General features: G+C 35.8%; 1 protein-coding gene across 3 annotated transcripts in view; it reads left to right on the top strand.

Annotated features, from left to right (window-relative positions):
* Positions 1-13433, top strand: part of PWD (chloroplastidic phosphoglucan, water dikinase (ATGWD3)) — a 39217-nt gene that overhangs the window by 15093 nt on the left and 10691 nt on the right. For all 3 annotated transcript variants that reach the window (XR_002601924.2, XM_022289467.2, XM_088124077.1), the window contains exons 8-13: positions 1731-1898; positions 1988-2040; positions 8423-8631; positions 10069-10187; positions 10499-10569; positions 10659-10776. Coding sequence is in view for 2 of the 3 variants with exons in the window: in XM_022289467.2 (XP_022145159.1) it covers positions 1731-1898; positions 1988-2040; positions 8423-8631; positions 10069-10187; positions 10499-10569; positions 10659-10776 (738 nt within the window). In the remaining variant the exon portion in view is untranslated. The remainder of the gene's footprint in view (positions 1-1730; positions 1899-1987; positions 2041-8422; positions 8632-10068; positions 10188-10498; positions 10570-10658; positions 10777-13433) is intronic.

Below are 13433 nucleotides of genomic sequence, written 5' to 3'. Positions count from 1 at the left end.
AATAGATCTTGGTAGCTGAGGATTTTTATGGGAGAAAAGCATCATGTTTCTTCTGTAATTCTCAAAAAAAGTTTGGTTTCTGCTGACACATGATTAGTAATATGTTAATCTGGGTAGCACATGGATGTACTTCTCTTCACTTAGCCATATTGGACTAACTGTGAACTCATGCTTAAAAGATTTGCCACCTTTTTTTTAGTTTTTCCTTTTTAACGCGAAACAAACTTTTCATTAAATATATGAAAAGGAAGAAAATGGTTCAAGGATACAAACCTCCAAAAGGAAGGAAAGAGAAAAGAAAAAGTAACCAAGTAACAGAGATCCAAGGACCAAAACCAAAGACAGAAGCTAGAGGAAGAACAAAAAAAATACGAACTTCTCATTTATTAATGAAAAGGAACAAAAATTGTTCAAAGGTTACAACCTCTCTCAAGGAGAGAGAGAGAAAAAACGAAAGAGAAGAAAAGAGAAAGCAAGAACCAAAGATGTAAATACAACCCCAAAGAATAAGAAAGATAAAAGACAAAAAATACAGAACGGTCAATCAAGCAAAAATACTTCTGCCCACGACCCTTTCAATGAGAGATAAAAGCCATAATGAAATAAAAACTGCTGTTTTTCCAGGAACCATTAGAACTCTTCATTTTCCAGTCATTGATTACTTTTTCCACAAACTTCCAAATTGAAAATGAAACTCCTCACCATCCCAACATTCCCCGCTGCAAAAGAAGCCCTTTCAGCTTCAAAAGACAACTTCATTTGCTGGACCTCATAGGAATTCCAATCGACCCCTGCTGAAATTAATTGAAGAAGACCTTTCAACATCAAAAGGCCCCTGCTGCCTTTTATTCTTTTGAAAAGAACTCCTTGAAAAACCAACTTCCAACCTTTAGGCTGCCTGCTTGAAGTATAAAAAGACACTGGGAAGAACTAAGGCTCAAATAAAAACAAATCATTATAGCAATGGGACCCCGCAACAATTATGAGGAAAGGTGAAAAGACTGTCAAATGGAGATAGAAACCCTTCGAAACCTCTTGCCTTAATAAAAACATGCAGAAAGGATAAGGCAAAAACCCTACAAACACCTCTTTCCTTAAGAAAAACCTTCAGCATCTTGGACTAAGATAGATTCTGTTAGGTCCCAATTGTGAAGACTTATAGTAGGAAGGGTAAATAGGTAATTGGAGGGTTGTTGGGCCATAACGGCCAAGAAAGAGAAGGTACTAGCTACGAGTAGGGGGGAGTGGGTAGGCCTATAAGGGAGGGAATAATCAACAACACCACCTCCCAAAAAACTCTGAAAACCAATTGTAGCCACAAAGAAGAGATAAAAGGACAAATAAATTCTGCTATTTTCCAAAAACCATTAAAGACTTTCCTTGAAAGCCAAGATAACTCCTCAAAATCCAGCCATTTCACCAGATCGCTCCATAACTGCTTGTAATGTCTTTGTAAAGTTTGCCAAAGTAAGTTGCTCCAATATGGTTTCAACATTCTCTGCAGCAATATTGAAATAACATTCAAAAGTAGCAGTTTACTCTATTTTTCATGCTTAATTTTAATAAATTTGGTAGGACTTCCAGGCCTCCATTTCTTGCTTTCTCCTTTTTTCCTAATGTAGTTGAATAATATTATGGTTTCTTTCCCACCACGATTTTTTTTTTTAATGTTTGGTAAAGAATGTTCAGATAACTAGGTTGAGTATGAAGAGATGGTATTTTATTTCCAGAATCTGGATGCTGCAGACGAGTTGGGAAGTTCTTTCCAAAAGCAAGGCACTGATCTGGTTTTCAAAACTATTCAATCCTTGAATGCTTTGAGAGAAATACTTGTAAGAGGCCTTGAAAGTGGATTAAGAAATGATGCTTCTGATACTGCAATAGCCATGCGACAAAAGGTGAGCTGATTGCTAAGTATTTATTTATATAATCAATCAAGTCAGAATTCTTTACAGACCTTATTTTCTGCTTTTTTATGCAAGTACAGTGGCGTCTTTGTGAGATTGGGCTCGAGGACTACTTATTTGTTCTTCTTAGCAGGTACATGTTTTTTTGGAATCCTAGAGACTTCGTTTCTTGTCTATTATAGAGGGCCTGGAGGCCTACAGTACATGGTGATTAGAATTGTTTGTACAGCATCATTTTTAGATAAATTTCTAGGAAGGATGTGACAGTTGTGAGCCTGTTTAGTAAACGAGCTATACTCGGTGGACCAACCTTAGAGTTAAGGTTGGCCATGTTTGTAGGAGGCAGTAGACTCCTACAAGCGAACACTTTTCATTCTTTTTAAGCACATGTATCTTTTGGATCTTTCTTCCTGTTTAGTTTATGCTTAGAACTCAACCTGTAGAATAGATCCTGTTCAAGTAAGGTTATTCCTGTTTAAGTTATCCTGATTTCTTATAAGTTTATAACACGTGGAAGCATTTTAGGGAAACATTTTGGGGTTAGCTCTAGGAGTTGTGAGGTGAAAAAGATCTTAAATTCTATTTTTCTAGCGAACTGAACATGTCCTCACATTTGATTGAATCACTCTAGATTCTTGAGTTTGTTATGTGTTGTTCTTTGCTGGTTTCTTATTGTGCTCGTCAATTTAGGATTGTGTTGGATCCGTTATGGAATCATCTCCACATATGACATATCTTTTGAATTTTTCTTAATCTGATACTTCTTTTAGTATACATTTAATATGACAGTAAAAGTTCTACTCACAATGCTGGACTGAATTGTATTAAGCTTCATATTAACATCTCCCAGAAAGATGCTTTTATTTTTACCCAGATTATTTGATTCATTTTCAGTCACCCATTTCACAATTTTCTGCTTCTGTTTGTTCGATACTTGTTTTATGCTACCTAAATAGATATTGAAAAGGTCAAACGTGAACACATTTTCTAATGTAGATCTATTTCTGAAATATAAAAACCTCTATTCTCACCAAGAGCCTTAAAATAAAAAAGAAACAGGGCCACAAAGGAGCCGGCGTGCCATATAAAGTGAAACAACGAAACAAAAGAACATGAAACCTAAATTTAGGAGTACCTTGATAGGAATGGCCCTTAGGGTAATTAGGGATATTATTAGGGTACTGAGGGTACCTTAGTAATTAGATAGGGAAGTTGTTAGGGAAAGTTGTTATAAATAGAGTGAGGGTGTAAAAATGAAGGTAGGCAATTGGTTAGTATGTTTTAGGCAAAGTTGATTGGTCATATTTGGAGGCAGTCATGGAACAAAAAGGCTTCGGCCGTAGATGGAAAAGATGGATCATGGGATGCTTGTCTTCTGCAAACTTTTCCGTTTTTATAAATGGCAGACCCCAAGGGAAAATTCTTGCAAAACGAGGCTTGAGACAAGGGGATCCACTTTCCCCTTTTCTCTTCACTTTAGTAGGAGATTCTGATTGGTTCATTTTTGTAGTCAAAGAAGGCTGATTAGAGGCTTCGGAATTGGTAGACAGATGGTGGAGGTCCCTCATTTGCAGTACGCGGATGACACTATGATTTTCTGTCCAAATGAGACAGGTATGTTGGAAAATTGGTGGATGATTTTAGACATCTTGCTACAAGCCTCCGGGCTGTCTTTGAATTTAAAGAAAACGGCCATCATCGGAATCCATGTAGAAGAAGACTTGCTTTAGGCCACTGTTAGAAAGTTGGGATGCAAAGTGGAAAGGCTTCCCTTTCCCTTCTTAGGAATTCCTTTGGGGGGCAATTATAAGAAGAAAGCTTCTTGGGAACCTCTGTTTGATAGAGTCTGACAAAAGATTGACAAGTGGAAGGACCTTTTATCTCTCAAAGGGTGGTCGGCTTACACTCGCACAATTTGTGATTACCAATCTTCCTCTCTACTTCTTCTCGGTCATAAATGCTCCAACAAGAGTTATTAATGAAATCGAGCAGTTGACACAGATTTTTTTTGGAATGGGGGAAGTATAAAAAGCCTTTGCTTGGTGAATTGGGGGAAGACCGCACTTCCTTTGCAATATGGAGGTCTCGGAATAAGGACTTTACATCAAAAGAATAATAGTTTACTGCTTAAATGGCTTTGGAGATTTACCTAAGAAACCAATGCTTTGTGGCGGAAGGTGATTATAAGTATCTATGGTAAAGACTCCCATGGGTGGTGTACACTTCCACCTATAGGGCGTGCGAGGGAAGACTGTGGTTTGATATTTTTAAAAATAGCACATTCTTTTCCAAGTTCCTAGAGTTCAAGGTGAGAAGGGGAAGTAGAGTTAAATTTTGGTCGGACAAGTGGATTGGGAATGATTCTCTCCAAAATTTGTTCCCTGCCATATTCAACCTTTCTACAAAAAAGGATGCTATGGTAGTTGATTTTTGGAACATGCATGAAAATGACTGGGATCTAGGCCTGCGTAGAGGCTTTTCGATTGGGAGGTTGAGAGCTGGATGGGGCTTATCCAAGTTATAGATTGGTGCGGCTGGGGGAGGGTGAGGATCGAGTAGGCTGGTCTCTAGACAAAATGGTTGGTTCTTTACCCGTTCGGCCTGTTTGAAATTGGTGGAATGTAGGCCCTCTTTGAGGTCCTCTCTCATTTTGGCAGTGTGGAAATTTAAGGCTCCAAAGAAGGTCAAAATCTTTTTATGGTCCCTTGCCCATGGAAGCTTAAAAACCCATGATAAACTCCAAAGGAAGTGTAAAAACGATGCTGTCCCGTCCCCCTAGGTCTGCACTTTTTGTATGAAGCACAGTGAGAACATGGATCACATATTCTTGCACTGCCATTTTGCGACTCAGAGTTGGTACTTCCTCCTAAATATTTTTGAGATCGCCACTTGCTTCCCAAGACAGATAGAAGATTGGATGGCTCAAGTTCTTCATGGGTGGACTCCCCCTAAGACAACTAGGTTTATTTGGTGTTGCGCCTCAGGAGCCCTCCTTTAGCATCTTTGGCTTGAAAGAAAATCTCGTGTTTTTGAAGATAAGTCCACTACTTTTTATCTTTTTTTAAGGAATGTACAGCACACTGCCTCATGGTGGTGCATCAATTATAGTAAATTCTTTTGTAATTACAACCTATCCATGTTCATGCACAGTTGGATAGTGGTTGTTTAGCTTTTTAGGTGGGGTTTCCTCTACCCCAGCCTTTAGGCTGTTTCCTCCTTTTTGATATATACAAAGTATGTTTCTTATCCAAAAAAAGAATACTCAAGAGAGGAGAGGGTCCAAGTACCTCGAATAACTTGGGAGATATTGTAGTTATTCTATCTTTTTATATTTCAATATATTTCTAGTTTGAGTTCTATCATACCTCTTATGGCACCGCAATATATGGATCTGAGACTTTGGAGTGGTTTACTGGCTCAAGCTTTACTATAATATAGGATGCCCTTGGTTTTCTATTTGGAGAACCCGTGGCTCAACAACTAGAGTTTTAAATTCCATCATCCTAGACAAAATGCTGTTAGTAAAAATAATTTTGCAACTATTTTGGAAATTTGGGGTAATGAGTTGAGGTGGAATTTGAATAGAAAATCTTTTTAGAACTTTGCTCCTATGATAGCGAGGACAAAAGAGTGGACAAATTGGAGAATTTTGGAGTCTTTTTTGTTATAGCATGCATCTTGATCAAAGTTTGAAATGTGAATGTCAAAGAAAACGTCGAGATCTCGATTTTATAGAAATGTTGATGAAAATATTGACATCGACAAAAATTTTAGGAAAATTTTTGGGAATCATGAGAATGATTTGAATTAGTTAATGAAACTTTAATTATGTCTTAATTAGGCTATAATTAACTCTTTTAATCATCACATCTATAAATAAAAGTAATATTTTTGTTGAGATGTCAACATCCATGAAAAATTTAGACAAAATGGAGTGTAAGTTTTGATGAAAATGGTTCGAATTAGTTAATAGGAATTTTATCGTGACTTAATTAATTAGGCTATAATTGGTCCCTTATAATTGCCATATCTAAATAGGTTTGAAATATTGAACGCTTTCAGGGAAGAAAAGAAACCAATGTGAAAAGAGTTAAGGCTCCTAGCACTCTCTCCCTTGGTTCAATAAACTCCACTAATGAAGTTTGACTCATAGGACTTCTTCTCTTGAATTTTCGGATAATGAATTTGAAGACGATGATGGGGTGGTTAGGATTAGTAGCTTGGATTCTTCCCCAAAGTCTGAGCTTCCTATCAAAGATTATGGTGAGCAATCCTTTGAGGAAGATTTTCAGATCCTTTTTAATGAGCAAAAAGAAATTGAGAAGCCAGAATCTTCAAAGCAAATATTCATTCCTTTTTTGTTCGAAGAAATGGGGATTTCTCTTGTTTCGATTGATAGGGCCCTATGATTCTCAATTTGTTGGTGAAAGATGTTTGATTCCAAGAAAGGATTTTCTGTTTTGTTCTTGTGAGCTTGGTGGGTTTGTGCTTTGGTGTTTAGAGTTTTGGAAACTGAAAAGTCAGGGCAGTTTATTAAATGTGTGTTCTTTTATTTTCAAGTTAACCTTTTCGGTTCTCAAGGCAGTTTGCTTTAGCATATATCTTCGTGTGAAGCTTGGACATTCTTATTGGTTCCTCAGCTTTAACTCTCAAGGCTGTTTATTATTATTGGCTGGTATTTCAAGGAGTCTATGTGCAAGGAAGAAAAGTAGCAGACTTTATTTATTTATTTTCATTGATAATATGAAAAGGAAGAAAAAAGTTCTAAGGATACAAGCTCCCAGAGGAAGTGAAAAAAAAGTAGCAGACTTTATCATGGGTCTCTTTTTGAAGAAGGAGATTTTATTGGCTAGGTGTTTTTTTTTTTTATTATGAGAAACAAATATTTCATTGATGGTATGAAATATACAAAAGGCCATAAAGGCAATTACAAGAAAGTCTTCCAAATTGTAATAAGATCATTTAGAGACTAGCTATTAAAGGGGTAGAAACATTTACACCAACCAAGAGCTAGAAAAATAACTCTATTAAAAAAGATGTTATAAGGAAGGACTTTGTCATTAAAGACCCTATTGTTCCTCTCCAACCATAAACTCCAAAGAAAGGCGGCCCGAACAAGCTGTACCCAAAGAGTTGCTCTTTCCTTCTTGAATGGATGTCCCGCCAATAATTGGTCAAGAAAGGAAGAAGGTTTATTGTGTAGGGCTGTCTTCCACCTGAAAGCAGTGAGGAGATGGTTCCAAAATCGTGAAGCAAAAGTACAATGGATAAAAAGATGACCCTGTGTCTCATGAGCCCCATAACAAAAATGACAGCAATTTGGAGAGACTAGAGAGAGCTATGTATTGGCTAGTTTATGGGTGGGGGGGGGGGGGGGGGGGTTTCTTATAGAGAGTTCTTCCCTTGCATTTCAATTTTCTTTACAAGTCTCTATTGAAGACATCATGGATCTTTCTTTACAAGTTGCTAAGGAAGACATTGTCTCCTCCCTTAAGTTCATATCTAGTTTATCCCCATCTCAATTGGATGATTATTTGTCCTCTCTTAATTCAGAGCTTATCAAAATTCCTAAAGAAAGGGTTGTTCTGTTAGAAGATCATTCCAGAAGAAAGTTGGAGTTAAAAGCTGAGAGGGATAGAGAGATTGCTGAGATTAGAGCCAAGTTTTCTCAAGATCTCAAAGGTCTGCTTCAAGAAGATGTTTCTGATGATCAAGATACCTAAAGCTTTTGAGTTTGTTTTCTTGCAATTAGGAGGTTCTTTCTTTTTTTTTTCTTTTGATAAGAAACAAAAAGATTGTATTATGAGGTTCTTTCTTAAAGAAGTTCTTATGATCTTTATGTTGCTATTATTATCGTTTTGAGGGTTGTAATGCCCTTTATGGGTTCGGTTTCCTCTTTTTTCTCTGTTTTCTTCACTCGCATAGCTTAACGGTTGATGTATCTATTTCTATTTCTTTTCTTGAGGTTAGAGGTTCAAATCCCCACTCCACATTTCTTGTCCCGAAGAAAAGTTCCATAATTAAAAAAAAATAAAATGTAGGTATAGGAAAAAAGAGAATAAAAATCATGTCATTTTAATTAAAATACATAAATAAATAATTTATAAAAAGAGAGAATGAATTGGATGTGTGAAGACTGAAGATATAGGGAGGGAGAGAGGAGAGAGAACATGTAAGAATGAGAGAGGAAGGGGTTGTTGGCTTAAAAGAAGGAATATTGAAAATTGTTCTTTTTTGCTTCCCACATCGTTAAGGTGGTGGGAGTTAAAAGTAAAACCTTCCCTATAAATTCTCACTACCCTTCTTCCCTCTATCATCAGTCTGGGCTTAATAATATCCAATTGGGCTTCAGCGTGTGGGCTTGCTAAGTACGTCCAGTTATATATATATATATATAAGCTTATTATATGGACTATAATTACTTTTGTTGAATATCACTAGTATAATCTAGATAGGAAGTACCAAACTGAAAGTTGATCTATTCTGATGGTCTTTAATGTCACTGATGTTATTAGATTCTTAAATGTGCTTGAGGCAACAAGGGGTGCTGATTGGCTGGCAGACAATGTGAAGTCAAAGAATGTAAGTTCTTGGAATGATCCACTGGATGCCCTTATTTTTGGCACTCATCAGCTGGGTTTATCTGGATGGAAGCCAGAGGAGTGTGTGGCTATTGAAAATGAGATTTGTGCTTGGAAGGAGAGAGGTCTCGCTGAAAGGGAAGGTAACTGTCGTCTTTAGCAAAATATAGAAAACCGTTTTTTTTAACAAAAAATATAAATATCAGAAAATGGATTTACTGTTAATTTGCTTATTTGATAAGAGTGTGTATTTTTTTTTTGGGAAAAAAAATATTGCATTAAAGAATAAAGATCTTCTGATGGTCCAGTACAGCATGGAATCATTAGCCTATTTCCTAACTGTTCTCATTTTTTCCCTCACAAAAGCACATTTTGTTATTTAAATCCACCTTCATTTACATAAATATCATCATTTATCCGATGTTTTTTTTTCTCTTCATGCTTGCTTACTTCCTAATCTTTGCGTCAACCAATTTTTCTTGTGCCTAATTGATCCTCAGGAAAAAAGAAAAGAAAAAAAGAAACTTAGGGCCTTTCTTTAAATAGAGAAGAACCATATACAAAAGGAGGAGGATAAGACATCCTCCGAACCTAAAGTGGAAGGAGATTACAAACATGCTCCCCCTTGCCGATGGCTTTAATATATGTATGTTTATCAAGAGGCTATAGATATTAAATCTAATATATAAAAAATATTCTTATTTACTGCCTCAAATCCTTCTATTCTTTCCAACCAAATCTCCCCCAGTTATTTTGTTCAACCACAACATTTTTCTCCCCAAATGGGTGAGAACACCAAAATCTGTATCATACAGTCCTTTGGAATTCCCGAGGAAATACTATTGAATCCCAAACTTATGGGATGAAGGACCACCAATCCAGAGGAAGAAAAAGTGCAATACATCAAGATGTTGAAGGAGGCAGAGCTAGTTACATAGATCTAATAATACAGGGCCTTATGTTAACATATTCCAAAAACATCCTAACCAACTTAAAATTTTGTTTCCTCAATAATTTAACATCTTTTAGAAAAGGGAACTTAAAAGTCAATAATGCTTATACATTTATGTACTTAAAAAGAACAAGTTTGATGTTTTTCACCCTAAAAATTTATGATCTCTCCCCTATATTTCTTTTCATTTCCACAATTCTTTTCTACAAACAAATAAATAAAAGTTTGAACAATTTAGTTAAGTGTGTAAAAATTGTTCATCATATGTTCACAACTGCCTGACATGTGTTTATTGTGCTTGGAAAATGTCCAACATGTGTCCAACATACAGATGTTTGACACATTCAATTTGTTCAATAAATGTTGGACATGTATTTATTGTGCTTGACAAGTGTCAGCATATTTCAAACAAGTATCCGAGTATTTGACTTGGACACGTTACCCAAATTAAAGTGCTGGGCCTTTCATAGCTTTTATCAATCAGTAATTCTAGCCATCAAATCTGAAAGTTGAAAGTTGAGATAGACCCATATTAGTTTTGAGTTATCTTGATGAATCCTTTTGTCTGACTTAATGATTTATATGCTTAGATAACCACCTCATGAATTTTTTTATTGTTTTAATAAAGGAAGTGAAGATGGCCAAAAAATTTGGGCATTGAGGCTTAAGGGTACTCTTGATAGAGCAAGGAGGCTGACTGAAGAATATTCTGAAGCACTTCTTCAAATATTCCCTGAGAAAGTTCAGGTAAAAGAAATATCTATGCATCATAAATATAACTAGTTAATGTGATGGTAATTTCCTGAACAATGAACTTATTCTGTGTGGTGGTTTTGTGGGCTACTGGAAATTTATAAATGGCTATAGTTCTCGAGGAATCTCACCATTTTAAATAAAACCTTTGTTTGAGACTTTTGTATAGGATTATATGCTTCTTATGCTTCTAGTTACAGTCGGAAATTGTAACTTGTCTTACGTTAATGTAAACCTAATTATTTATTGTTCGAGTTAGATAGTTTGTAACATTCTGCAGAATCTCTGATTGGAATTCGTTTCAGGTGCTTGGAAAAGCATTTGGGATCCCTGAGAACAGTGTGAGAACATATGCTGAAGCTGAAATTCGTGCTAGGTATAATTGTTTGCGTTATTTTATCTTTCTTATCTTCATTACAGTTAGTAGACTAAGAGATGATGCTAAATTCTATTGGGAAACTGTAGTGTTATTTTTCAGGTATCGAAGCTTTGCACTATTCTTTTGAAAGCAGTCAGAAGTACACTTGGGTCCCAGGGTTGGGATGTTCTTGTGCCAGGATCTGTTGTAGGAACATTTGTTCAGGTGCTCTATTTTTTTGTTTAATAATAATTGAAGTGTTGAAATAAAGACAAAGTTCATAAAGAAGTTATGTGAGGCTCACCACTAACATTGAAATCTATCTCATAACAACACATTGAAACACAACTTATCTGTTCCTTTATAGAGGACCTTAGCTAGAAATTCCACAAAACATATCTGAAGTATAAATTTCTTAATAGAAGACAGTGAGTTACCTTGCTTACTAAAGCAAGTTTGAGATCCTAAAAGGACGTTATAGTTTACCATTGTCGTAGCCCTTGGCAGGCGACTCTTGCTAGGCAAAGAACTTCGTTTGGGCAATAGAATCTAGGGAATGTAAATGACTTTTCTTTTTGGCTAGCCAGTTCCTCATTAGTGAAGAAAGATATGCTAGAGCAGGGATTGAAAAGAAGGGTTTGCTACTGTTGACGCTCCTAACAGCTAAAGTACTTGGCTGACTTTTGCCAGTCCTGCCACAAGGTCACTAGAATGAAAATTGTAGATAGCTTAAAACTGTGAAAAATATGGTGTGCTAGCGCTAAGATTCCCTTGCACAAGATGAAGAAAATCCAAAGATAAATTGAACTAAAGATGAAAGGATATTTATTTAATCATTCTAGGATGTATTTGCAAGACTTTGGAGGAAATTTAATGATTCAACCACTCTTTAGTCTCAAACCTCTGTCACAACAGTAGAAGTCAAGTGGTTTTTCTTCCTCTGAGGTGAAGGAATCAAGAGGAAGGGCACCAAAAACAAGGAGAAGAAACGTGTCAAATTTGGAGGCTTGCAATGATTGAGGCTGCTAGGGCGAATCATTACCATCTTTATATAGCAGGGCTACGATGTTTAAAAACTATTTTGTTCTTGAATCAAGAACAAAACATCTTGAAGATGAGAGAAAGTTACTATTTATTGAAGGATCGAACTGGAAGTATTTTTAAGTTCAAAATTTAGTAGCTGCAATTGGCTGGCATTGGTTGTTCAAGGAGTTCGGCATCTCAGTTTGTCTTCCAAATTGGATTTAGACCTTGGTGATGGAATGCTTTTCCGGCTTCAGTTTTAAGAACAAAGCCAAGGTTTTATGGAATTGTGCAGTTTGGGCTTTCTTGTGGCTTCTTTGGAAAGAGAGAAACCATAGAGTTTTTGTAGATAATGTCAGTACCAAGGAGATTTTTTGGTGTAATGCAAAGTGTTACTTTCTTCGTGGTGGTGTTAAAAACTTAAAACCAGAAAGAAATCTTTTGTAATTATAACCTCATCATGATTTTGTATGATCGAGATGTTCTTTTGTAGTTTGTCTTTGTTTTGAGGGTTTCCTCTACCCCTACCCTTAAGTTGTCCTTCCTTCTTTTGAATATACAAGCTTTGTTTCTTTAATAAATTAAAAAAAAAAAAAACTGGAAGTATTTCTCACCTTGACGTTAACGAAAAACTGATCGTGCACCCACCAATGAACTAACTTTACAATAACAATGAAATACGAAAAATGAGATTAATAAAGAAACAAAAACTCAATTCAAACTAAATTATGAAACTGATATCCTTATAGGTAGTAGGTTCCTATCTTTTAGAGAAGAAAGAAACTTTTGAAGATCCTAGGGACTAAAGAGTTCTACATCGGTAAAGGTATCACGAGAAAAAATCATGGGTTGTTTGCTTCCTCACAAAGATCAGCTAGCTTATGAAGAAGTGGAAAAGAAAAAGGAGACTAGATAAGCTATTGTAAATCAGATATATGATACTGTATCAAATTGCAGATTGTACATCATCCAGAATTTAAAAAATGTTCTTGATGTTTAAATTACCTATGGAAATTGTCACTGATAGTGCTCTAAGAGGGCATTGCATATCTATTGGCAATGCAATTTTCTAATCATGTGTATTTTTTTCTATATCCTAACTACTAAGCAAATTTCTTTTATCGTTGGATTTGTTCTTTAGTCTTTACTGTATGGAATCTTTTCTATTATTTTGTCTGCTGCCACTATCTGTTTTTGCCTCACTGATTTTTCTTTTCACTTCCGTCTTAAATTTATTGAGGTGATTTGGGAGTTTGCTTTTTGTAGAGACTAGGATTTGTGAGTCTCATTAATGAAGGATATGTATAGACAAATATACAAGGTTGACCTAACAATGTAAAAGACGATAAAGGACAAACTAATACAGATTATTACAATATTATAAAATACACTAATATAAATACTCTAACACTCCCCCTCAAGTTGGTGCATATATGTTAATCATGCCCAGCTTGTTAGAGAGAGAATCTATCTGTGTTCCATTCAATGCTTTAGTGACAATATCTCCTAACTGCTTTCTAGTCTTTACATATTCTGTAGCCACCAATCCTTGTTGTATTTTCTCACGTACATAATGACAATCAACTTCAATGTGTTTAGTTCGTTCATGAAATACTAGATTAGCTGCAATATGGAGAAATGCTTGATTATGACACCAAAGTTTCATTGAAGTGGTGATGCCAAATCCCAATTCCGTTAGAAGCTGATATGTCCATACTAATTCACACGTCGATTGTGTCATAGTTCTATATTCTGATTCAGCACTTGAACGCGACACCACATTTTGTTTCATACTTTTCCAAGCAACTAAATTTCCTCCGACAAAGACACAATATCCTGAGATTGATTTTCTATCTTCC

Source organism: Momordica charantia (genome assembly GCF_013281855.1).
Source record: "Momordica charantia cultivar OHB3-1 chromosome 5 unlocalized genomic scaffold, Mcharantia_2.0 BLBB01000005.1, whole genome shotgun sequence".
In the NCBI taxonomy this organism is placed as follows: Eukaryota; Viridiplantae; Streptophyta; class Magnoliopsida; order Cucurbitales; family Cucurbitaceae; genus Momordica; species Momordica charantia.
The sequence above is the reverse complement of the archived record's forward strand: the minus strand, read 5'-3'. Positions and strand labels throughout refer to the sequence as shown.